Source organism: Ipomoea triloba, chromosome 6 (genome assembly GCF_003576645.1).
Source record: "Ipomoea triloba cultivar NCNSP0323 chromosome 6, ASM357664v1".
NCBI classification, from domain to species: domain Eukaryota; kingdom Viridiplantae; phylum Streptophyta; class Magnoliopsida; order Solanales; family Convolvulaceae; genus Ipomoea; species Ipomoea triloba.
The window spans coordinates 12,964,585-12,992,345 of record NC_044921.1 but is presented as its reverse complement, the minus strand read 5'-3'; the positions used below and the strand labels follow the sequence as shown (position 1 = coordinate 12,992,345).

General features: G+C 35.5%; 3 protein-coding genes across 3 annotated transcripts; 2 read left to right on the top strand and 1 right to left on the bottom strand.

The window, feature by feature from the left end:
- The first annotated feature begins 2,094 nt into the window (after nt 1–2,094).
- LOC116022713 (aminopeptidase M1) lies at nt 2,095–9,888 on the top strand. Its single transcript, XM_031263550.1, has 19 exons — nt 2,095–2,468; nt 2,614–2,762; nt 3,211–3,313; nt 3,890–4,076; nt 4,159–4,252; nt 5,819–5,972; nt 6,118–6,222; nt 6,309–6,425; nt 6,516–6,629; nt 7,074–7,256; nt 7,376–7,655; nt 7,735–7,856; nt 7,941–8,038; nt 8,406–8,583; nt 8,674–8,788; nt 8,879–8,946; nt 9,057–9,131; nt 9,206–9,283; nt 9,539–9,888. The coding sequence occupies exons 1-19, from the start codon at nt 2,244–2,246 to the stop codon at nt 9,722–9,724; spliced, it is 2,631 nt and encodes an 876-aa protein (XP_031119410.1). The 5' UTR covers nt 2,095–2,243; the 3' UTR covers nt 9,725–9,888.
- A 9,718-nt stretch (nt 9,889–19,606) lies between these two features.
- Nucleotides 19,607–20,128, bottom strand: LOC116023496 (uncharacterized mitochondrial protein AtMg00310-like). Its single transcript, XM_031264498.1, has one exon. The coding sequence runs from the start codon at nt 20,126–20,128 to the stop codon at nt 19,607–19,609; it is 522 nt and encodes a 173-aa protein (XP_031120358.1).
- A 3,897-nt stretch (nt 20,129–24,025) lies between these two features.
- On the top strand, nt 24,026–24,400 carry LOC116023495. Its single transcript, XM_031264497.1, has one exon. It carries the CDS (start codon nt 24,026–24,028, stop codon nt 24,398–24,400), a length of 375 nt encoding a protein of 124 aa, XP_031120357.1.
- Nucleotides 24,401–27,761: the final 3,361 nt, after the last annotated feature.

Genomic DNA, 27,761 nt, shown 5'->3' with positions numbered 1-27,761 from the left:
TTTAATACCATGAAAAAAAATAGTTTGAAACCAATCATATTAACTACTTGGGAATTTGTTCACAATGAAAGTACTCAAATGACCCATTGCCCAGCAAATTGAAGCGAGAAACTACCTTTTAATATCTTTGGAATACATAATATTTTAAATTTTCAAATTTTTATTAATTTATTTAATCTTTTTTCTTAAACTAGGGATTTATTTATCCACAATAGCTCATTCAACAATAATGGTTGAACCAAATGAACCCCAAGCAGAACACCTAAGGAAAGTCCATAGCTCCTATATCATAATCTCATTGCATGACGTTGTCATCTATGCTACCAACAATAACCGAATTGTAAATAACACACTACCAACAAAAAGGAAGAGAACAAATAGTAAAGATGAAGACCATGACAATGTTACTCAAAAGAGAATTAAGAACACTTAGATAAATTCAAATTAAAAGTAGTATTTATTTAGACTATCATTTTTAGACCAAATATTTAGACTATCGATTTTACAAGGTTGCAAACATTTATTTTAGTAATAATTATAATGAATTTTCTATATTATCTTGGATTCATATACTTTGAGTTAGATATTTAAATAAAAAAATTCGACATTCAATTACCCATGTATAAACTTCTCCTATATAATCTTGCATTGATATACTTTCAAATATTTATTTAAATATAAACATTAGGCATTAACCCATTCGCGCAATGCGCGTATAAAACTAGTAATATTATAAAAAGTCAATTGATTTTCGGTTCGAGTTACGAACTTTGTTTATCATGAACTTAAACAAAATGAGCACTTCAGAGTCTTTATGTTATACAATTCAAACACTTTCTAAAAGGGAATTGTATATATATTAGTGCAAACCCACATCTCTTTCTAATGTGGGGCAAATGTTCTTTGAGAGCCTTCCAACTCCATTTTCCCAACTCAAATAAGTACATTTTGAAAATCAATTTCTCATTCACTCATTATCCATTTTTTATGTATAATATATCAAATTAAAATCTTATTAAGGAAAATCTAAATCTACTTTAACCCGATCAAAATTGGAAGTGAACCCTATTGAAAATTATGACACAAAATGGCAACTTCAAATGAAAAACATAGCTAATTTTTCCAATACTACTTTATTCATTTTATTCATAAAGCAACGAACTAGTTTGCTGCCAAAGACGTTGTGGTCTAGTGGCACCCGGTGTCCCGGCTTACACTCCCACATAGATGATGAGAGTGGGTTAAACATATACTACATTGTAACAGAGTCAGTAGTACTCAAAAAAAAAATTAGTTTGCTCATGCTTTGACTAAGACGATTGACTCTTAGTCTGGTCCTTTAGTTTGGTAATTTTTTGGATTTTCCCATGCTTGGTATTCAAGGAAAAAGAGAAAATTTCCAAAATGGTCACCCGACTATGGTCTTTTCTTAATTTAGTGTCTTGACTTTTAATTGCACCTAATGTTTCTTGGGAATTAACTCTCAAGGAAAATATTCATTCTGTTCAATGGAAAATGCCCAATTTGATAGAAAATTTATTCCTAAATTTTTAATCGAAAGACGCTTTCTGAATTTTTTGGGTATTTATCTTCTCTCTCATATCTTTTAAAGCTAATTTTTCAAATTATTATTACCCCACCACGCCACCCATCATCTTACAATGACACCACGACAACCATCACCACCATTTATTATTATTATTATTATTATTATTTTATAACAAATAATATATACATTTTAAGAAAATTAACTAAAATAAAAATGCAATTTTTAAACCTTTAACTAACCAGATAAAGATGATTTTTTGACATTCAAATAAACATTACATTATATTGTAAAAAATAAGTTATTTTTCTGAAAATTATTTTTTCAAAAATATTTTTCAAGTGTTCAAACGGACCATTACTTCATTAATGAAATCTCATTTCTTAACCTTCAAAATAAACTTTAAAAAATTATCTAAATTTGAATCTAATATCACGAGATTTTATAAAAAATTAAATTGTATGCCCACAAAATTTAAAAAGTTTATAAAAGTCCTAGTCCTAGTCCAATACACTCCTCCTAAGTCCTAACTCCTAAGCAAATTCCCCCTAAAATCAATTATAATCATTCAGGAGCTCGCTTCCTTCTAAATCTCTACTCGCCGATTGTCTATATATGCCCGCACACATTCATCGATAAACCCAATCTTTCATTCCATATACCGATAGAGACAGAGAGAGAGAGAGAGAATCTGAAAATGGAGCAATCCAAGTACGAGCAATTCAAGGGCCAGCCTCGCCTCCCGCAATTCGCGGTGCCAAAGCGTTACGACATTCGGCTGAAGCCGGACCTAGTCGCCTGCAAATTCGCCGGCTCCGTTGACATCTCCGTGGACGTCGTCTCCGACACCAAGTTCCTAGTACTCAATGCCGCAGAGCTTACTGTCAATCCCAAGTCCGTCGTCTTCAAAGCCCAACACAAGGTCCACATATAGGCTTTGACATCTTGAATAAATTAAAAGATCATTGTTTTTACTCAATTTACTTTTTTTTTTAATCCAGTCAAATTGAGTGAATACTTATCGAAATTTGTTGATTTTGTGGATCTTGTTGTCTTTATCTGTATAGATATTGGAGGCAGTGGAGGTGGAGTTGCTGGCGGAGGATGAGATTATGGTGGCAGAGTTCGGGGAGGCTTTGCCTACTGGTTTGGGAGTTTTCAGTATTGCAGCCTTTGAAGGAACCCTAAATGACAGGATGAAAGGGTTTTACAGAAGGTACCTGCTTAAATTCTTCAAATTTTAAGTAATTATGTGATAAATTAATGCATGATTGGGCATTGTGATAGGCCATTTATCTTTGTTTATTATCTTCTTATTTTGATTGGTAGTTCCATAGCATTTGGGGGTCTATTTATATTTTATTCTAGCCTCTTAGGGTAATTTGTCAAATAATCATTCTATGTACTGTAGAAGAACACATTTTTTTATGCTATGCAGCCATTAATTTTTTTTTTTCTCGAATTGAGGAATGAGATGACAATATATAATATCCCATATTACTGTGGTTTGTTGCTTAGTGCTCTCTTAAACTTAGAAGAAGGTTAAGGCTAAACTTCTGCATCATTTTCTTTGTATATGGACTAGTCTGCTTTTGTTGATATTGAGTGCTCTAGCATATAATAGTCTGTATGGATTATTTATAACTTCAGTTGAGTCTATGCAGTACCTATTTGCACAATGGGGAGAAGAAGAATATGGCTGTTACACAATTTGAGCCAGCTGATGCAAGGCGATGCTTTCCATGTTGGGATGAACCTTCTTTTAAGGTATTTTATGTACATTCTCATCTATTGAGAATTACTGAACAGTCAAACTGCTATTCTGCCGAGTGGGTTCAGTTTAATTGATTTTATAGAACTCTCCTTTTAGCAAGTATGCTGTATTGCTAGCTATTTTATAGGTTACATTCAGCCTTTGTGCCATCAAGAGCTTGCCTTTTTGCACTTATCTAGTAAGTTCAAGGAAAAGTTGTTTTGGAAATTACTGAAAAATAAAACTTGCTAGTCTGCAACAGTATTCTGCATTTGATTGATTCAATAGAACTCTTTCTTCCATTGACAAGTAGACTGTTTTGCTAGCTATTTATATGTTTACCTTTTATGTTTGCATCATCAAGAGGTTTTCCTTCTTCATTTATTTAGTGAGTGTGAGGGCAATTTGTTTTAAGCAATGATCTACTTGTCTTTATTAAAACTTTTTGTGCAGCTGCCTTCACTAGGTACTCTATTTTTTGCTCTGTATACTATTTTAAGTTACCTATGTAGTATGCTGCTTAATAAATAATAACAAATCAAAGAATGAATTTTGACTCTTTTCTACATTTGCTGTTGATAACTTGTCAGGCCACGTTCAAGATGACATTAGAAGTACCATCTGAACTAGTAGCTCTTTCCAACATGCCAGTCATTGAAGACAAATCGAATGGGGATACAAAAATAGTTTGTTATCAAGAATCTCCAATCATGTCCACATACTTGGTGGCAATTGTTGTTGGCTTATTCGATTATGTTGAAGATCATACACCTGATGGTATATTTGTAGTCATAACTAATCTTTCTGTTCCATAAACAAATCTGTAGTACCCTTACAAAAGTGTTTTAATTTTCTGCAGGGATTCCTGTTAGGGTATACTGCCAAGTTGGCAAAGCAAATCAAGGAAAGTTTGCTTTAGATGTTGCTGTAAAAACACTGGGAATTTATAAAGAGTAAGTTGAACTTCAATTGGCTGATTCATTTTTTTGTTGAACTTTTGATTTTGAATTGAAAATATATAATTGAGGTGATTTTCTCGAGAAGAGGATAAGGGCTCTTTAATATGCCCTCACCAGTAAGAAAAAAAAAAGACAAGAAAAAGAAAGAAAAGAGAGGTAGTCATATAGAGAGAAGAGTGAATAACACAAGTGAGGAAAATGGTCTTCAATCCCACTGCAAGCATCAGTAGATGTTACATATGTAGTAAAGTTTATTTTACGCTTATGCTCAATCTGGATAAACAATTTAAATAATCACTTTTACATTATGTGCCTATTTGGCCGGTCTTTGAAATCTTTTTTTTTTTTTTTTTTCTTTTTGCTTCAGTGTTTGTGCTAACTCAAACTATTTGGAGTACATAAGCTCTAATAACTTGTGGGCCAAACAAGCACTATATTCTTTTGTATAGGCTTTAAATAAAATGTCTTAAATGTGGTTGTCATTTTAGCTGCCTTTTGCAAAGTGTTTTTTAGTTTACTCTGATATGCTCTTTGAAGTAGCTTTATGAAGTTAAGCTCAAAACATCATTTCCAAAGCCCTAACTCTTAAGATCTTTTCATAACCCTATCCTAACCCAGTAATAAAAGTTACAAGTGTGAGTGTTAGTGCTGCCCACACTCTGGAGTTTTAAAGCAACTGACTGAACTCAAAAGGAGATGGCAATATTCTTTGAACTTTCAAATATACTGGGTTATTGCTTCCATTATACTCTTATAATCTTATTGACAAGCAATTCACTGATAGACACGGATGGATTTTGTGAGCTTTGCTGACACATGTTGCCTCCCATCCCCATTTACAAAATTTCTGAAATGGATGGTTGGATCTTCTTTGTATTTGTAACATGATGGTTCAACAAAGGAAAGCTTTCAATATTTGGTGTGAAGAATTGAAACATTTGCAGTTGTGCCTGCCTTCCATGCAATAAAACATTCAGTTTGCTGAAAGTATTGCATTTTAGGAGTAGCGTTTCAAAATAAGCTCTTGACTTTTTAACATTTTTCCTTTTTTATCATTATTAATTTACAAAAGTGACACCATCTAACCTTCATTAATCAAAATCCTAATATCTTAATTTATAACTTTTTACACTAATCAACTAATTCAACAATTAATTTTACCCAACACTTTAATTTCAATTAGTTAGCTTATTAGCTACTAGCTTTTTAGCTTTTAGCTTTCCGCTAGCTTTTCAGCTAGGCATGCCAAATAGAGCCTTACAGTTCTCAACTAATGCTCTCTATGTTTCATTTTGAGTCATGTTTACTATTTGAAGGTCAACCCAATTGTTTTCTTATTTACTTATTTTCTCTTTCCTACAATTTTAAAATTCAACATTTTGTGTTTGATAAAACTTTTAATGTTTTTTCTAAACATTTATGCATTGACACTAAATTAATTAATATAAAAAATTTGTAAACAAGTTGAATCAACAAACCACCCTCTTTAATTGAATTGGACACATAAAATGGGATGGAATATTGAAAGTGTGTTTCTAATTTCCTTTAAAAATCTTGCAGGTATTTTGAAGTGCCATATTCCCTACCTAAATTAGACATGATAGCAATTCCTGACTTTGCTGCCGGGGCCATGGAGAATTATGGTCTTGTTACGTATAGAGAAACTGCTTTGCTTTATGATGATAAGCACTCTGCAGCCGCAAACAAGCAAAGAGTAATGTTGATCTGCTGGCATTTGCCTTGCTATTATTCTGTTGATGGGAGCTGTAGTATAGTGGACCCATCTAAGAAGACTATCAGTCTATCACATCATTGCAGCATCTATTATAGATTAATAATGTTTGTTTTGATGGCTTTAGGTTGCAACTGTAGTAGCTCATGAACTTGCACACCAATGGTTTGGCAATCTCGTGACAATGGAATGGTGGACCCATCTATGGCTGAATGAGGGGTTTGCAACATGGGTATGCTGTTTGATTCAATGTGCATGCTTTGATTTGTGGACTGTAGTTTGTTTACTATTGGTGGTTATTCTGTCTGTTTGTGTCAGGTGAGCTACTTGGCTGCTGATGGCTTGTTCCCAGAATGGTCTATTTGGACTCAATTTCTTGATGAAAGCACAGAGGGGCTTCGACTTGATGGGCTTGCAGAATCACACCCCATTGAGGTAAAAAGGGTTATTAATTGTTTATTCCTATTTTCTACCTTTATTTGAGCATATCAACTTGTTAAGTATCATAAATTATTTTCTTTTCAGGTTGACATCAACCATGCTAGTGAAATTGATGAAATTTTTGATGCAATTAGTTATAGAAAGGGTGCATCTTTGATTCGGATGTTACAAAGCTATCTTGGTGCTGAACGTTTTCAGGTTTGCCATTGTTTCAATGTGTTTCTGACTTTCTTCTTCAATATATTTCTTGAGAACTAACTATACTTCACGTTTTCTATATTTGTTATGGTATAATAAATGGTTCCTCTAACTTTCAATCTGTAATTAAGAAAATCAACTCTTAAGTGGTTGAAATATATATTATACATTCTTTACTGAAGAAGAGTCAAAATATATAATTTTAAATTCTGTGGAAGAATTCTACATGATATGAGTTTAATAGGAACTTCCAAAATCCTCCCACCCTCTCTTCCCCTTCCACCAGTACATCTCTTTTGATGAAATTTCGAAGATGATGGAAATGCCTACACATTATAATATATGAATGTGATTTTCTTTACCTTCCTATTCTTGTAGTTGTGCAGCCTTTGTTAATTGCCATGTGACAACTTATGGATTTTACTTTTTCTTTCTCAAATCTAGCGCGGACTTGCTGCATACATTAAAAAATATGCTTGCTCAAATGCAAAGACAGAAGATTTATGGTCTGTCCTCCAGGAAGTGTCTGGTGAACCAGTGAACAGCCTAATGAATTCCTGGACAAAGCAAATGGGTTATCCAGTAGTCTCTGTCAAGATAAATGACCATAAGTTGGAATTTGAGCAGGTTTTCTCTGACTAGAACATACAATTTTTATTGAGATCTTCATACTACATACTATTTCCTGTCTTGTTTAATATGAATTTTTGGAACTTTAATGGAGTATCTATTTCATTTTATGACAGTCACAATTTCTGTTGAGTGGTACCCATGGAGATGGGCAGTGGATAGTTCCAGTAACACTCTGCTGTAGCTCATATGATGCTCGCAAGAGTTTCCTGCTGCAGACGAAATCAGAAGCTCTTGATATAAATGAATTATTTAGCTCACAGTCAAAAAGTGATTCCTGGATAAAAGTTAATGTGGAGCAGACAGGATTCTATCGGGTGAAATATGATGAAAACCTTTCAGCAAGACTTAGACATGCAATAGAGAACAAGTTCTTGTCAACAAATGATAGATATGGTAATTACTACAATGTTTGTGTCTTTTTTCATATGATTATTAGAGTGGAATACTTATAGTATACTTACTGTTTGAACAGGCATTTTGGATGATTCATTTGCCTTATCCATGGCATGCCATCAGCCTTTGTCGTCTTTACTTGCATTGATGTCAGCTTACAGGGAGGAGCTTAACTATACTGTTCTATCTAACTTGATAAGTGTAATTTCTCAACTTTCTGATGACTACTTGTGTTTCTTTTTTAAGGGCGATCTGCAATTTCAGTCTTTTCTCTTCATTATGCAGATAAGTTATAAAGTTGCAAGGATTGTGGCCGATGCTGCTCCTGAATTACTTAATGACATCAAGCTGTTTTTCATTAACCTTTTCCAGTATTCTGCAGAGTATGTTCCTCAACTTTTATGTACATTCTCTCATCCAGAGAAAAATGGCACTAAATTTAGATGAGGTCCATGAGGAGAAAGTGAAACTGAAAAGATATAAGAGAGAATGAAATTGTCCTTTAAATATGCTAATTGGGGTTTGCAGAGATTTAAAGAACTTCACATGTTTGAAAATCATACTTATATTGTGTATTTGAAATTTAGGAGTATACTTGATTGCATCTTGATATGTTTTGCCTAATCATGTATGGTCAGCCTTTTTATGTTGATGAGGTGATAACTTCATGTGTTAAATTAACTATATAACTTCATGCCTAATCATGTATGGTCAGCCTTTTTGTGTTTTCATGTGTATTTTCTTCAACAGGAGGCTTGGCTGGGATCCCAAACAAGGGGAAGGCCATTTAGATGCCATGTTGAGGGGGGAACTTCTTAATGCATTGGCAGTATTTGGGCATGATGCAACAATAAATGAAGCAAACAGACGCTTCCATATATTCCTGGATGATAGAAATACACCTGTTCTTCCTCCAGACTTGAGAAAGGTTATGATTTCTACACTTAAAATGCGTTCCTGAATATAGTGATAGTAAAGCTCACAGATGCATCCCCCTTCTCCTTTTATTATTCTGCAGGCTGTATATGTGGCTGTAATGCAAAATGTCAACAAATCTAATAGATCAGGGTTTGAAGCACTCTTGAGAGTTTACAGAGAGACTGACCTTAGCCAAGAGAAGACTCGCATCTTAGGTAAACATTATTTATTAATTCGTTAAACAAGTGTGGGAATTAATTAGATTTTGGTAATGCCTTGGATAAAGTAATGTCCTTGTTCTTTAGGTTCATTATCATCTTCTCGGGACCCTGAAATCATTCTTGAAGTTCTGAACTTCATGCTGTCTTCGGAGGTAATCTCAATCTTGAAAGTTACTCTGTTAATATAAAAGCTCAATATGTTTTTTGAATGGTTTCTTGGCATTTAAAATTTCTCATGTTTTTCCATTCTTATGAAATTTAGGTCCGGAGTCAAGATGCTGTATTTGGGCTTGCTGTTAGTTTTGAAGGACGAGAAGTTGCTTGGAACTGGTTTAAAGTGAGTGCATTTTAGTTTCTTGCTGTAATAGGCGACATTGCTTTGAAAGGGATTACTGAATGATTTTGATGCAGGATAACTGGGATAACCTATGCAAAATTTATGGTCCGGGATTTCTAGTAACCCGCTTTGTCACTGCAGTTGTGTCTCCGGTTAGTTACATCTGCCCTCATTTCAGTCTTTGTATTTACTTATTAGTTCCAATTGGTGCACTGTCACGAAGCTAGGTGAACTTCAATGAATATTTACTTGAAAGATATGATTGGTAATTCATATACTTGATGAATATTCAACACGGTGATGCAACATCTTTTGGTGCACTGCTGATATCATAGCATCATTTGCCAAGGGGGATTCATGAAATTATGTGTTTTTAATCAACTTCTTTTTTCATCCTCTTACTGCAGTTCTCATCATATGAGAAGGCGAAAGAGGTGGAGGAGTTCTTTGCAACTCGCACCAGGCCTTTTATTGCCAGGAGCTTGAAGCAAAGCCTTGAGAGGGTCGACATAAACGCCAAGTGGGTTAAGAGCATTCGGATTGAGAAACACCTGGCCGACGCAGTAAGGGAGCTAGCTTATAGGAAATACTAGTGTTTTTATACCTGCGCTTTTAACTTGTTCATCTTCATAAATTATGCTCCTTTGAATATGAGTTCCCCTGAAAATCCCTTCTTGAGTTAAATAAAAGTTGGATCCCTGAATGATGTGAAGATCTGCTTGTGTTTGGTTTAATAAAAAGCGTTTTCCTTGGCTCAGTGTTACCATTTTTAGTGTATGCACTATTGCACTTGCATCAAGTCTGTTAAAAAAAACATTGTCCGCCTAAGTTTAATTCATTGGTTTAGTAGGCGGTATTTGGGAAAAGAGATAGGTTCGAAATTCAGGTTTTATATACAAAATTCACTTTGAACTCCACCCGACCATGTATGTGTGTGTTGGACACAGTGTTTACAAAATGCGACGGTGAGCTCCCATGCGGTTATGCGGCCGTATCTGTGTTGTCAGATTGGATAAATCTTATGCTGGCAAGTGCAGTTCGCGTATGTTAAGTGGAGGGTGTTATGATAATTTTACTATCTATATTACGTGAATTGAAATGGTGCATTTTAGTACATGGTGTAGTGCGTTTCAATATATGCTGTGGTGCGTCTTATTAAGTATGTTGGTACATTAACGTGAATTGAAGCGTTTTAATATATGTTGTGGTGCGTTTTATTACGTATGTTGGTACATTACCTGTGTTGTAGAATGGTGTGTTTTAATCCGTCATCTGGTGCATTTTAATACGTAGAATGATGTGTATTTCAACACATGTTTTCTAATAAGTGTAATAGTGCATGTTTATAATTTGGAATGAGGATTTTAATAAGTAGAATTGTGAATTTTAACACATGTTGTGGTGTATTTTAATACATAGAATGATGCATATTTTAGCACATGTTTTCTAATGTGTAAATAGTGAATGTTTATAATCTGACATGAGACACGTTGTGGTGCATTTTAATACGTAGAGTGACGCGTTTTATTACGTCTGTTGATGAATTTTAAGTGAATAGGTGCATGTGGTTATAGTGTGTAATAGTGTGTTTTATCCGTCCTCTGGTGCATTTTAGTACGTAGAATGGTGGGTATTTTAACACATGTATATTGCACATTTATTTGATGACTTGTTGTAATCTAATGGCTGAAAAAAAGGTCGCACGACCACACTTAAGGAGCATGCCACATCTGAACTCTCATATATATATATATATATATATGGGAGGGTTCCTATGAGATCACCTATTTAGGTGAGATTGTGAGATCAAATCTTGTACATCAATCTAATAAATTTTAATGGTGTAGATTTATTTACACAACCATTTCGTTCGCATACATTTAATCAGCGTTCGCACACACTCCAACTTGGAATCTTAATCAATCTAGATCATTAAAATATTGTGAGATCAAATCTTGTGCATCAATTTAAAATTTTTAATGGTCTAGATTGATTGACACACCCACTACGTTCGCACACATTTAATCACCGTTCGCACACACTTAATCACTGTTCGCACACATTTAATCATCATTCGCACACACTTCAACTTGGAATCTTAATCAATCTAGACCATTAAAATTATTACATTGATGCACAAGATTTGATCTCACAATCTCACCTAAACATGTGATCTCATATGATATATATATATATATATATATTATGGATCATATGTGAAGAAGGCTTTAGGAAAAAAATAGAGTTAAATCTCAACTGTAGATCCAGTCCAAATCAATAGTCCAAAATGAAGAAGAATTAAAAAACACGTGGTGGCATTGTGGTAATTTTGAGTAGGTAAGTTTAGATGTTTTTTTTTTTTTTTTTTTTTTTTTTCGATTGCACATTTTTCCTTCTTCAAGTACATATTTTTCCTTCTTCGAGTGCATATGTTTTGTCTCAGTACTTAGCTTTACCTTTGAGTGCAAAAATTTGGCATTTTAGTGCACATTTCTGTACGTTCAAGTGCACATTTTTGTGCGCTCAATTGCATATTTATGTGCCAATGTTTATTATATGTTTCACCTTCTTTTCAATAATCTATAATTAAATTTCTAATGAAATTTGTTACAAACGATTTGTATAGGCAATTGCTTCGTTCAATAACACTTAAGTATAATAACTTCGGTTTTTGCTACCATAAATTGCTTTGATTGAACATATTTATGCATTCGAGTGCAGAATTTTGGTCTTCAAGTGCACATTTTATGCCTTCAAGTGCACATTTTTGTGACTTCAAGTGCACAATTATGGGTAAGTGTTTATTATATGTTTTGCCTTCTTTTCAATAATCAATAACTAAATTTCTAATTGAATTGTGAGATTTGCAAACGATTTCTTTGGGCAATTGCTTCAATAACACTTAAAATTGAATAACTTCCCTTTTTGGTACCATAAATTGCTTTAATTGCACATATTTATGGCTTCGAGTGCAGAATCTTGGCATTCAAGCACACATTTTTGTGCCTTCAAGTACACAATTATGGGCAATTGTTTATTATATCTTTTGCATTCTTTCAACAACGTATAACTAAATTTTTAATGAAATTTGTGAGATTTACAAACGATTTGTAAGGGTAATTGCTTCAATAACACTTAAGTTGAATAACTTCCCCTTTTTGGTACCATAAATTGCTTCGATTGTACAATTTTGCACCTTTGAATGCATAATTTTGGCCTTCAAATGCACATTTTTGTGCCTTCAAGTGTCTGTCTTTGTGCTTTTAAGTGCACAGGTTTTGTTAATTCGAAGTGCCATTTTTTTAAAATGAGCAGTAGATTTGGATGAAATTAATGGATGAGATTTGTGCGCATTTTTTACCTGAGAAGTGCTTCGCACTTGATCCTAAACCTATATATATAGGATCAAATGAGGACCTATAGTTAGGTGAGGATCTTGTGGACTGATCTTATTCTTTGATTTAAATAATTCATTGATTGTGATTAATTCTATGCAATAGATTTAATTTATCATGCTCAGTTTGTTGTGCATTCGCTCTCAATTTGTTGTGCATTCGCTCTCAATTTGTTGTGCATCCGGTCTCAGTTTGTTGTGCATTCATCGTGTGATTGTTGTGCATCCCTCCCACTTTGTTGTGCAGTTGCATTCATACCCGTTAGATCATTCCAAATGGATGATCTAGATTAGTCCACGGGGTCCTCACCTAATAATAGATCCTCACCTGATCCAGAACACACACACAAAATTATGGGCAAGTGTTTATTATATCTTTATATATAATGAATTAATCCATTCCAAATGAAAAATTATATGTTGGACCTAATGTCGTTGCAATATAGACTCAAGTTGATTAAAACAACATTACCGTATTGTAATATATACTCATGTGGGGACAACTACAGTTCAGTTCCAATTCCAAACTATTGCAACGACATTAGGTCCAACATATAACCAATGTGGTTTCTATACCATGGCTTACATGAAAACTTTAATTGAGCATGTGGCAGACATTGGTGATAAAGAATCTGTTCAAGCAATGATAAGGTTTTTATCATCCCTTTTTAATTATTTCAATTAATTTTATAAAATTATTCATATTGTGGTTATGTTGAGTACTTATATATTTACTATTCATATATTTTTGACATATAGTTCCAACAAACTGTTTACGACAAAACAAATATTGATCTAGTGCATTCCGAATGGGCAGATTGTGTATCAACTTATATAGAGTAGATATGTATTTGATTAAAACTTTATGAACATTTAGACTTGGTGATTGGAATTGTTCATTGTATTTTGAAGTAGATGATGGATTCTTGTGTATTTTGAAATACTTTACATACTTGTAGAAGATAATTGTACTAATGAATTGATGTTTTGATATTTATGGTGCATTGGTGCTTGAATAAATTGTTTTATTTTTTGAAAACAAAAGAACAGCTTTCATTAAATCAAATGATGAATACACGACAGAATAGAATAAAGCCAACAACAAGCACTAGTTTGAGAACTAGTTGGTCGAGCTAATGCATGAGCAGACTGATTCACAGATCTAGAAATAAATATGAAGGACACTGATTCAAAGTGTCTTTGAAAATTCCTACACTCACTAATCACACAACCAGCGTAAGAGAAATCCACCGAGGAACCATTAATCAAGTTCTACACCATCTGGCAATCAGAAAAAAGTACAATATTTGAGAAATCCCTATTTTTAACCCACAAGAGTGCTTCTTTAATAGCCAAAGCTTCTGCTAAATGAGCATCATTCAAGCATTGTAACGGGCCATTCTTAGCTGCAATAAAGCCACCACATCTATCCATAACAACCACATCATAATATGTCTGCCTAGTATCATGGAATACAACCGCATCAACATGAACTTTTACCACACCTTCTGGGATTGGGGAATTACTTAACATTGAGACTATCTGTCCTCGGCCTTGTAGTGTCGCATTCAAAGCACCATGCCAATCATTCACAAGGTGATTAACCTCAAACTTAATATGCAACACATTCCAAGCCTTATTATTCCAAATCACATAATTTCTACCTCGCCATATATACCAACAAGTTGCTATGCAACGAAGCTTATGCAGCAAACTTCTTTGCGCTAGTATGTCAGTCAGTCATGCAGCGAAACCAAAACTAGTGTCGACAATATGGTTACTGCTCAACTCATTCCAGAGTGGAACAACCTGCGTACATTCATGCATTAGGTGATGCAATGTTTCCGGACTATGACAAGAGAGGATATGAAACATTAACCACAACCCTTCTATTAGACAAAGCAACCATGGTGGGCAACACATTGTGGACGCAACGCTACAAAAAATTCTGAATGTTTGGGGGGATCTTCAAGCGCCACATATCTATCCATACCTCAGACGAAGGCTTCCCATGTTCATGCCATCCGTTCAGAATTCGGTATCCATGCTTGATCGAATATCAACCGCTTATATCATCCCTCTAGCTAGGGGTGAGCATAATTACCGAAAAACCGTGAAAACTGATAATCGGTAACTGAACCGACCGAAAATTTTGGTTATCACTCGGTTATTGGTTATAAGGAAAAAAAATTGATTATTCGGTTATTTTATCGGTTATCACCCATTCAAAACTGCGGTCACTAAATAACCGACACCATATATATATATATATATATATATATATATATATATTAATAAAGTATTATTGTATTAGTAATTAGTACTATAGTAGGCCAGTAGCACCAATCTCAACGACCATTTCTCAAATCTCAGCCACTCGGTCTCACCCTTCTCGAGACCTTGACCAGCGCCCTCATCATCTTCATTCTTCAAGTCGCCAAAGCCAAACCCTAAATTCCTCTCTGCCTCGCTCTCTGAATCGCAGCCTTCACAGCCCAGCCTCTCTGAATCGCTCTTTGAATCTCAGCCACTCGCCTTCCCCTCTCGCCGATGGGCGCTCAGGCTCTCACTGCCTTGCTGCCTTCGCCAGAGTCATCGCTCACCGCCCACCGCCTCTCACAGCCCAGCCGGCCCTCACCCTTCTCAGACTCAGACTCTTCAGTTCACTACTTCGACCTTCGGTGCTTTCAAGATCCAACTCAAGGGTAAGTTACAAATTACAATCTTTCTTTAGTTTCTTGCATATTGATTGTTTGTTCAATTTGATAATTTGATTTAAATAAAAAAATCATATTGAAGTTTATTTTTAAAAATTTACAGTGGTTTCAAGAGTCTAGATTCCATAAATCAAGGTCCCGAGGCTCCATAATTTCAATAAGCTATTCAAATTTCAAAGGTAATTTTTAACTTTTATTTCAGTTTATTAAGTAACATACTCAATTGCTCATAGTTAAAGTTAAAGTTGGTTTATGAGAAAATTGCACTTTTGGTCCTGTGACTATTGGGGTCTTGCTAATTTGAGTATGCGACTTTAAAAAGTAACAATTTAGTGTTCTAACTATGCATTTTTAACAGATTTGGTCCTCTCAGCCAAATCACCGGCCAAATCTTGTCGGAAAAATCTAAATGTTTTTAAATTGTTTATTCATGGGGGTAAAAGGGTCATTTCTCGTCCTTTCTTCTTCCTCCTCCTTTATCCCCACCGTCCATATCTTCTTCTTCCTCCTGTTATGGGATTGAGACCTCATTAAATACTACTAGTATTAGAGAGAAATTTAACCTAGACCCACACGGGGTTGAGGAAAAAAAAAACATAAACTTAAAGGTGCCACCTTCTTTACTTTTCAAAGCTGGTAAGATAATGTCTTTCACAACTTCCCGTTGGCGTCAGTATTACAGCATTTCGTTAAACAAAACAACACATATTTTCTTACTTTCTCTCACTATATTTCTGTATCTCTCTCTCTCTCTCTCTCTCTTACTATATACGCGCACTCATATTTATTCATACGGAACATGCGACACCCGATTCCGGAGTTCCAATCATCAATTCCTACTTTTGACTCTCACCCTTTGCTGTCCTCACTCTTTTCCCAAGAACCACCTCTCCTCCGCCTCCACCACCTCCGCCGCGCTGTTCTTGAATTCTCCGTCGTTGGTGGTGGTGGTGGGAAGTTAGTTATGGCGGTGCCGGACGTGGAAGTCGTGCTGGAGTTCTTGAGGAAGAATGGGTTTACAGATTCTTAGTCGGCTTTGACGGAGGAAATCATGGTGGTGGGGATAAAGGAGGAAGAAGAAGAAATGATGTGAATTGACCCTTTTACCCCCATGAATAAACAATTTAAAAACATTTAGATTTTTCCGGCAACATTTGGCCGGGAGGACCAAATCTGTTAAAAAATTCATAGTTAGAAGACTAAATTGTTGCTTTTTAAAGTCACATACTCAAATTAGCAAGACCCCAATAGTCACAGGACCAAAAGTGAAATTTTCTCATTGGTTTATTGATAGAAAAAAAAATTCCAGTGTTAAGTCTTAGGTTTTAGTTTTAATTTCAGTTTACAGTGTTTATTCACTTTTTGGCTTTACAGTGTTTATTCACTATTTAGTTTTAATTTCAGTTTATTCATTGTTTAGTTTTAAATTCCAGTATTAATTTTTTTTAAAATTATAGATATCAACAGTGAGATCAATGCATACTGATGATACGGTTGAAAATGAGCCAGAGATTGCACCAACTGTTGGAACTTAGTGTAATGATGAAGAAAATCAAAATAAGAAAAGAAAGATTAGCCGACCAAGATCTGAGGTATGAGATCATTTTACTAGAATTAGTAATGACAAGTGTGAGCGAAAAGCTAGATGCAATTATTGTATGAAAGAATTGTTTGTTGATCCTAAAATGAACGGCACTAGTTCACTAAAAGCTCATGTTAAAAGCTGTCCAAAAATGCCCCGTGCTAGTAGTGACCCTATCCAAATTGAATTGCTTGTCCCATCAATTGAAGGGAAAGGATCATTAGGTTGTGCAAAGTATAGTGCCGAGGCACTTAGGAAGAGCATTACCGAAATGATTATAAATCATGAAATACCTTTCAAGTTGTTGACTTTGGGGTTTTAGAAAATGATTTTATATTGCTTGTCCTAGGTTTAAGGTTCCATCACGATGGACTATTGCTAGGGATTGTTATGCTATGTATTTGGATGAGAAACAAAAGTTGTCTAAGTTAATGTAATTGTCTTCACTTAGGGTATCACTTACCACAGACACTTGGACATCATTGCAAAGGGAAAATTATATGTGTCTTACTTGTCACTTTATTGACAATAATTAGAGATTGCAAAAGAGAATAATTAATTTTTGTCCAATTAGTAGTCATAAGGTGAAGATATTGGTAAGATGATTGAAAAATGTTTGCGTGATTGGGCAATAGACAAGGTTTTCACAATTACCGTGGATAATGCTAGTTCAAATGATGTGGCTACTACATACTTGAAAATTCATTCATATGAAATGTGTTGCACGCATAATTAATTTGGTTGTCACGGAAGTGTTGAATGAAGTGAATGAATCAATTGCTCATGTTAGATCCGTGGTGAGGTATGCGAGACAATCACTGGCTAGATTGCATAGGTTTAAAGAATGTGTACAATTGGAAAAAATTCAATCTAAATCTTTGTTGAGCATGGATTGTAGCACTAGGTGGAATTTTACATACTTGATGTTAGAGGCTGCTCAAAATTTTGAAAGAGCATTTGAGAGAATTGAAGAGATTGACCACAATTATAGGCATGAACTTGTGTTGAATAATGACACACCCGATCATGAGGATTGGGAAACTGTTAGGAAGACTAGTAAGTTTTTGCAACGGTTCTATGACTTCGCATTGAAGGTTTCTGGTACTACATATATGACTTGTAATGCTTACTTTCCTGAAATATGTGAATTGTATTGTACTTTGCGTGATTGGATAATGAGTTCTGACCCTCAATTTAGTGCTATGACAACAAGAAGGAAGGAGAAATTTGACAAATATTTGGGGAATGTTGAGAAAATGAATATGCTACTTTATGTTGCAATTGTTCTTGACCCTAGAAGGAAATATGTCTTTGGTGGTTTTTGTTTTAAGAGAATGTATTTAGTTGATCAAACTTCAGTGTTGTGTTCTAAACTTAGAGAAGTGACTAGTAAGTTGTTTAGTGAATACCATGAGTTGTTGAAAGCTTCACAAGGCGAGCGTAGCAATTATTCTCAACTATTGAGTGCCAATAATGGGATGAAGACGATGGATTGCATAGTCTAAATAATGTTCTAAACATTGAAAGTGACTTTCAAAAGTATTTGGTTGAAATTGGACGTGGGGAGCAGAAAAATGAATTGGATAACTACATCAATGAAGAGCTTGATACTCAGATTGGTAGTGGTGAATTTGATGTTCTCCAATGGTGGAAAGAAAATGCACATAGATTTCCCGTTCTTTCATGCATGGTTCGTGATATATTGGCAGTTCTTGTTCCTATCGTAGCATCTGAATCTGCATTTCGCACAGATGGATGTGTGCTTGATACTTATAGGAATTCATTAATTCCTAAAATTGTACAAGCTCTTGTGTGCACTCAAGATTGGTTACGAGAAGAAAAAATCTCAGTTCAATGATTGATTTAGTTGGGCATGATGTTGGAGAGATGTATAAACTTGACATGGGTTAGTATCAAAATAATTTCTTTATCTTAAATATTATAATTTCCTTATTGTTATTTATTTATTTAATGCTTGTGATTTGGTATGATTTAGATATGTCCAAGATGAGTTTGGATCCGGTGATTGATTAGAAGAATAGAAGAACAAGAGTCAATTGACAGTGTAAGTTACTAACTGTTTAGACTTTAGATTAATTGATTATGTATAAATTATAATATCTCAATTTTTATATACTCACTTTTAATTAACATTTGGATGCAAGTAGCAGGTGTAGAACTTTGTTGTTTGGATTGGCAGTTTAAAGCATTGAAGATTGAAGCAGGTATGGAACTTTGTTCTTTGATTGGCAGTTTGAAGCATGTTCGTGTATGTTTGGATTGGCAGTTTGAACTTTGTTTCATATTGAATGTTTTGTTTATTATTCAATTTGGATTGGCAATTTGAACTTTGAATCCTGAAAATTGGGATGGTAATTTAGCACTGTATGAATGTATTTTTGCTATAAAATTATTGAATATTAATGTGGATGCTACAGCAGTACAACTTAGGTTAACATATCTTCAGTTATTCGGTTACCAAAATAACCGACCGAAACTGACATATTCGGTTTCGGTCGGTTATAGCTAAATGTTCGGTCGGTTTCAGTTGGTTATAAAGCCTTAAAAAATCCCATTGGTTATTCGATTATCGCTAGGTTATTAATCGAAACCGACCGATACTCACCCCTACTTCTAGCACCATTGGTCTTCAAACTGGTACGTCACTGGGATTTTCAGAATAAGGTCAGCATCACGGGAATTAAAAATAGTATTTACTTTATTAAAATCCCAGTCATTAGTATCAGAATCAAGCAAATCACTAACCGTGGTATTTTCATCATTATTGAGCATAGGAGACTGCACATGGATCTACTATGTTCGGAAGCCAAGGCTGATTCCAAACCTTTGTGGAATGACCATTGCCAATCCTTTTGTAACATCCCTGTTGTAAAACATCTTGTCCAACCAAGATAGACCTCCAATATAAAGAAGGATTAGCACTAATCTTTGCATCCAAAAATTCCCCATGCGAATAGTACCGAGCTTTATAAAGCTGGGCTGCCAAAGACATAGGGTTTGTCAATAATCTCCATCCTTGTTTAGCAAGCAATGCTACATTAAACTTCTGTAAGCATTTAAAACCCATGCCGCCATGTACCTCTGGATCACACATTTTGTTCCACGCCATCCACCTTATACCTCCATTTCCATTGCCACTAGACTCCCACCAGAACTTATTCATCACCCTCTCAATGCGCTCAGAATAGGAGATAGGCAAGCAATAAATGCTCATAGAGTATGTTGGTAGAGCTTGGGCCACACTTTTAATTAGAACTTCCTTACCCGCCCTTGACAATATCATTTTATTCCACCCACACAAACAGTTCTTAAGTTTAGTTTCAATGTAGGAAAATACTTTTCTTTAATTACGGCCAATCCCCATAAATAATCCCAAGTATCTCCTAATATTATCAGCTTGACACACATTAAATACCGTTGTCACAACACCCCTTATAGCTTCACTAGTGTTACGGTTAAAAATAATACAAGACTTCCCAAAGTTAACTAATTGTCCAGATGTCCTCTCATAGGTAATAAGGCAATTCTTGACTGCTTCTGCTTCAAGGAAAGTAGCTTTGAAAAATAGGAGGCTGTCATCCACAAAAAATAAATGCGAAATACCAGGCGCACCTCTAGCCACAACACACGGAGAAATCGTATTCTGTCGAGCCGCTTCAGATAACAAAAATGAGAGGCCTTTAGCTCATAAAATCAACAAGTATGGGGACAGTGGATCTCCTTGTATCAAACCACAAGTTAGCATTATGAGTTTAATAACCTTGCCATTTACTCCAACTTTATACCGGACGATTGTGACTCAAAACGCATAAACAACTCAATCCATTGATCATGAAAACCCGTGTGCTACATAATTCCTTTAAGAAATGATCATTCCATCTTATCGTACGCATTAGCCATATCCAGCTTTAACGCACACCATCCGTCTTTACCCCCCCCCCCCCNCCCCCCCCCCCCCTTTCTGGTTTAAATAATGTATAACCTCAAAAGTAACAAGCACATTATCTGTAATAAGTCAACCAGGAATGAAAGCACTCTGCGTATCCATAATCACTTTATCAAGGACAATTTTCAAATGGTTGGCCAACATCTTTGAGAATATTTTATATGTGACGTTACACATAGCAATCAGGCGAAGATCCCCCATAGTGGCAGGTATCGTCTTCTTAGGCACCAACGTTAATAGTGCATCATTTATACCCTTTGGAAAACCCCCTTCATTTGCACGACTGATAATAAACCCCGCCACATCATGACCAATTTCACTCCAGAAGTGTTGATAAAATGCATGGCTGAAATCATCTGGACCTAGAGATTTGTCCTGTTCCATGGAGAAAAGAACATCTCTAACTTCAAGAACATCTCTAACTTCATCTACTGTAAATGGATGTATCAACAGATCATTATCCACTTGAGAACTCCTCGAATTAAGATTATCAAACAAATTGTCCCAATGGGCACCTTTAGAAGTAAAAATATTCTGAAAATATGTCTTTGCTAAGCTTAACAAACCATCACCCTCAATCCACTGGCCATTATCATCACGAAGTTTTAAGATGCGATTCTTTCTTCTTCTATTCGAACCATAGAGATGGAAGTACTTTGTATATATTACAATATTGTAGTGTATATTAAAAACAACACTACAATATTGTAATATATACTCAAGTAGGGACAACAGCAGTTCAGTTCCAATTCCAAACTATTGTAACGACATTAGTTCAGTTTTTAACCTGTTTTGATTAAAGAACAGGATGTAAACACTAAATTCTTTCACAATGTGGTGAGGGGAAGGAGGAAGATTAACAAGATTGAAATGCTCAAAGATAACCAAGGTATATAGAGAGAGAAAGGTCAAGAACTGAATAATTTAATGATCTCTTACTTCCAACATATTTTCCAAACTACTCCAAGAGATCTTGAGAAAGTTGTTGATTGCATTGACTCAAAAATCACACAAAAACAGAATGAAGCCCTGCTAGTCAAAATAACATTTGAGGAAGTGAAATCAGCCACCTTCAGTATGCAACAAGATAAATCTTTGGGTCCCGATGGGTTAAATCCAGGTTTCTACCAAGCATATTGGGATATTTTGAGCAGTGATATTGTCCAATTGTGCAACATGGTTCTTACTACTGGGAAGCTTCCGAAAGGTATTAATCAAACTCATCTTGTTCTCATTCCTAAAAAGAATAAACCTGAGATGATGAGTGATCTTCGACCCATAGCACTGTGTAGAGTCCTCTACAAGATAATCTCAAAGGTCCTTGCTAATAGAATGAAACCTTTACTCTGCAACTTAATCTCTGAAAATCAGTCTGCGTTTGTCCCAGGCAGACTAATAACAGATAATGTTATGCTGGCATTTGAAACACATCATTTTATGAAGAGAAAAACTCAAGATAAGGAGGGTTTCGCCGCAATCAAGTTGGATGTTAGTAAGGCGTATGATAGGGCTGAATGGGCTCTTCTCCGGGCAGTTATGATAAAAATGGGATTTGATCTGAGATGGGTGAATCTGATTATAGAATGTGTATCTACAGTTTCCTATAGCATACTTCAGGAGGGGGTGGAAATTGGTCCTATAGTTCCCCAAAGAGGACTGAGACAAGGTGACCCACTATCATCTTACCTATTTATTCTTACCACGGAAGGTCTTAGTGCTATGATTCGAAGAGTGGAAGCTAAAGGTGATATTCATGGCATTGGAATAGCTCTGGGGGCACCAAAGATTTCTCACTTATTTTTCACTGATGATAGCTTCATACTCATAAAAGCCAATCAAGTGGAAAGCAAAGCACTTAAAGAAGTGTTAAAGAAGTATGGGGAAGCTTTTGGACAGATTATCAATTATGAAAAATCAACAGTATCTTTTAGTCCGAATGTGAAAGCTGAAATGAGAGAGCAAATCAAGCACATTGTAGAAGTAAGAAAAGAGGGAGTTGATGGGAATTACTTGGGTTTGCCGTCACTTATAGGGATAAACAAGAGAAGCATTCTGGGGTTCATTAAGGGGAGGATAATAGATAGAATGAAAAGTTGGAATCACAGGTTTCTGTCCAAGGCAGGAAGGGAAATTCTGCTAAAAAATGTTATGCAAGCTTAGCCCTTTATGCTATGAATACTTTTCTTCTTCCTAGGGAGATGATCAAGGAAATTGAGAGAGCTATAAATTCATTCTGGTGGCGAGGCGAAACAGAAGGAAGAAGAGGGATAAATTGGAAGGAGTGGAATAAACTTACTGCCCCAAAGAATTGGGGGGTCTTGGGTTTAGGAAACTTAGAGATTTCAACCTAGCAATGCTTTCTAAAAAAGCTTGGAGGTTAATGGAAAAACCCAACTCCCTTGTTGCTAAAGTCTATAAGTCAAAGTATTATCTAGGGAGCTCATTTTTGGAGGCAAAAATATAAAAAGGGAAGCCCTTCTTTCATTTGGAGCAGTCTACTAGAGACGCAACACATCATTCGGAAGCATAGACGATGGAGAGTGGGGAATGGAAAAGCTATTCGAATATGGGGAGATAAATGGCTTCCCAACCAGGTAGATGCTGAGATTCAAACTCCACCTTTCCCTTACCTTGAAGAAGCTCCAGTTTCATCCCTAATGAAGATAGGTAAAAATGAATGGGATGACGATATTGTGAGAGAAATCTTTAATAATAGAGATGCTAGCCAAATTCTGAGTATTCCTTTACCAGTGATGCAAAGGGAGGATAAGATAATATGGAAGGAAGATAAAAAAGGTTTGTTCACTGTCAAAAGCTGCTATGGTGCAATCACAAGAAGGCTTGACCAAGCTGATAAGAAAAAATGGGCCACAATGTGGAAGCTAAATCTTCCGAGAAAAATAAAAGTTTTTTTCTGGCAAGTAGTAGCATCATGTCTTCCAACTACTGATCTGTTACGAACAAAATGTGAATTGTTCCACCACTGGCCAAATGTGCCAAAGGGAAGATGACTCTATTTTACATCTATTTGTTCAATGTCAGTTTGCAAAGAAATGCTGGAATATTTCAAATCTGTCGGTTCGAACAAACAATTTTAGTTTATTCTCAGATTGGGTAGAGTATCATATCATCACTCTTAGAGAATAACAAGTCAGTCAAATGATCACTATTTGTTGGAAAATATGGAATGCAAGAAACAACAAGATTTGGAACCAACGTACTTCTTCTAGCAAAATGGTGGCAGATGAAGGGAAGTTTTTCTTAGCTGACTGGAGGAGCATTGTAGAGGGAGATAGAAACAGGAGGAACCAAACAAACCAGAGGATAGCGAAATGGGAGAAACAAAGTCCAGGGTGGATGAAATTGAACTCTGATGCGGCAGTTGATGAACGCTGCGGTGTCATGGGACTTGGATGGGTTCTTCGGGATGACCAAGGAAATTTCATTGCAGCAATCGGTATACCGGGGAAGGGAGTTTTTACCCCTAGCGAGGCAGAAGGAATGGCAGTTAGGGAAGCTTTAAGCTGGTTGAAAGTGAAAGGCATCACAAAAGTGCATATTGAAACTGATGCTTTGCAGGTTATCCAACAACTGAGCGAAGATGAATGAGTTTCTTCTTTTAGTCTCTTAATTTTAGATATTAAAGATATGTTAGATTCTTTGTCGAATGTAACTATCTCTCATGTTAAGCGTACTGCAAACATGGTTGCCCATCAGTTAGCTAGGGAGGCATGTTCTATATCTGTACGACAGGAGTGGACGTCTGACCCTCCTTCTTTTGTTGTCAACGATCTGTATCATGATTTGAATTAATGGAAGTATTGCTTTTATGCTAAAAAAAACATGTTTTGATTTTAAAATCAACGGTTTAAAGTTGTTGTCTATGAATGTGAGAACAATGATTTTTAACCGATGTCTTTGATATATAAGACAACAGTTAAAAACCGTAGTCTATGCTTGTAACTTTGCACAATACAAGTTTCAACAACACTCAATAGACAACGATTTTTAATCGTTGTCTTATATATCAAAGATTTTAACTGTTGTCTATTGACGTTAACTTTCAACAACGCTTTTTTTAATAACACACAATAGACAACGGTTAAAAACCATTGTCTATGCCTGTGACTTTCAACAACACTCAATAGACAATGGTTTAAAACCGTTGTCTTTGCGCGAGACTGACAACGACACCGGTTTCAACAACACTCAATAGACAACGGTTTTTAACCGTTGTCTTTGCTAGAAAAGACAACGGTTAAACTCGTTGTCTTTGCGCGGGACTTACAACAACACCAGTTTTAACAACACTCAATAGACAACTGTTAATAACCGTTGTTATGTGCGTGACTATCAACAACACCGGCTTCAACAACACTCAATAGACAACGGTTAAAAACCGTTGTCTTTGCGCCGGACTTACAACAACATTGGCTTCATCAACAGAAATTTTACCACATAGACAATGGTTTTTAACCGTTATCTATGAGCATTTTTCTTGTAGTGATTGGTTCCTAGTTTTATGTTTCAAGGAACTAGAATCGGAACTTGTAGAAAGGTTCGGTTATAGTTCTTTAAACCAACATTTTTGACCTTTTTTTAAAGAACATTTCAATTTCTATTTTTGAAATTATTCAAGTTATACTTTCAAGAGGTTTTTTTATTTTATTTTATTAATAATTGGACCATATGGCAGTGACTTGATAAACTTAAAATAGTGAGTTGATATAGTAAATTGATGGACTTGGTGCTTTCTCCGACGGGGAAGGAAATTTGAAATGGATTCCAAACAGGGAGCGAAGTGTGAACCGGTTGGAGCAAGGAATCACAGCATCCGAGGAGCCGTGTTATATCAACAGTATCACGGCCTCCAAGGAAACGTGTTATATTACGAATAAATTACCTCATTCTAGAGGCTGTGTTATATTAGGAATAGTTTTTCCCATATCTTCAGTATTCTACAACAGCTTTGGGAGGAGAATATAATAGGAAAGGTGATTGGTCAAAAAATAGGTGGTCAAAAAGTTGATACAAGTCCCCTCAAACTTCTTCACGGGTTTCAACTCTCATTTTTACCATAATTCTCTCCCGTCTTCATCAGAATACCAATCTCTCTCATTTTTATCCTAATTCACTCCCCTCTTCATCAGAATATCAAGTTCCCCCTCTCCTCTCTTCTTTCAACATTCTTAGCAACACCAACAAAAAATCATTGTCCTCCTTCAAAATAATAATATACTGTTTTGAGTTGTTCATAGCAAAGAAAGTGGTATGTTCTTTTACTCTGTAATTTTTTTTTTTAAATTTACACCAATAACAAATATTCAAAAAAGTCCTTAGAAAGGCCGTGGTTTGAATATGAGATTTTGTTTTGAATCTGGTTTCATCTTACGCTCAAAGCATATTTTTTTATTTTAGTTTTGAATATGGTTTCATTGACTGCGAACTCATATATAAATTGATTTTGATAAGATTATTTGTTTAGATAAATTGTTAGTTAGTACTATAATAATAATAATAGTAGTAGTATAATAATTATAATAATAATAGTTGTAGTAGTTGTCAGATTAATAATAATGATGATGACGATGATGATGATGATTAACCGCAGCAGCAGAAGACATATTAAAATATAATGGTTACATTGAAGGATAAAAAAAATCAGAGTTGTTTAAATGGATTATTAAATCAATAATAAGCCGGTTAAATTTACTGGAATATTTTGCAAAAAAAGTTTCCTAATGAAATACAATGCAAATCTCAGATATTAATTCATATTATTATATTATAAGAGTTGTATTATAATATTAATCCATATAGTAATAAAAAAGTTTCCTAATAAAATACAAATATTAGATATTTTGCAAAAAAGGACCCGATTAATATTGATTTGTGATGGTTGATTAATTACATAAATATTTGTTTTAGAGATATGGCACGAAAAGCCCCCACATATCATCTTGGACCGATTAACACATCAGTGCTAGTGTGTCAAGAAACGCACAAATCCAGATCAGTGTGGGAGGATCCAAACTTTGATGTTGTGGTAAAAGTTGCTCGCTATGATATTGTTACACGGGCGACCGAGAGGCCCGTGATCCTAGGATGGTGGAGTACATGCGCCAGGCAGGCTTGTATGGGGCTTCTCACGTGACGCACATTTTGGTGGACCATGGACTTATTTCCGCTCTTTTAGAGCGGTGGCGACCCGAAGTTCACGCATTTCATATGCCCTTCGGTGAGGTGGGCATAACACTTCAAGACGTTGAAGTGTTATTTGGTCTGAAAGTGGACGGGTTACCTGTTATCGGGTTTGATCGGGCTCCAGCACAATATTGGCAAACTCTTTGTACAGAGGTCTTAGGATTAACTCCCGGTTTAGAATCAATTAAAGGGAGTAAAATTATGTCAGCAGTAATACTGAATCTGCCCGAGTTAACCGACGAGAGCACAGTTGAAGAGGTGCAAATAGCAACACGGCTTTATCTTTTTCATTTGGTAGGATGGTTTTTTTTCTCCGAAACAACAAAAAGAGATGTAAAATTATATTTATTACATTTCTTGCGAGATTTTGAGAGCTGTGGTAATTATAGTTGGGGCTCGGCGGTACTAGCATATTTGTATAGGGCGTTGTGCTGAGGCGCTGATTACCATGCTTCGACAGTTTGTGGATGCATGGTTTTACTTCAACTATGGGCATGGGAGCGGTTGCCCATGGTCAGGCCAGAAGGCGTTTTGCCTGTCGAGTAATTAGGTTATATGCCACTCGGTGCGAGGTTAGTTGTAGTAAATACGTTAACAACTTTAAATTTGGTAATGTAGTGTTTTTCTAATTTATGATTACATTTGCAAGCGTAGATGGGTGTGTTCCCACGGATATCGGAATGTGACCTCGCACGTGGTTAGAGCATATCGGGATCAATTGGATCGTACTCACGAGCGCAACGTTAGTTTGTATAACGTTTTATTT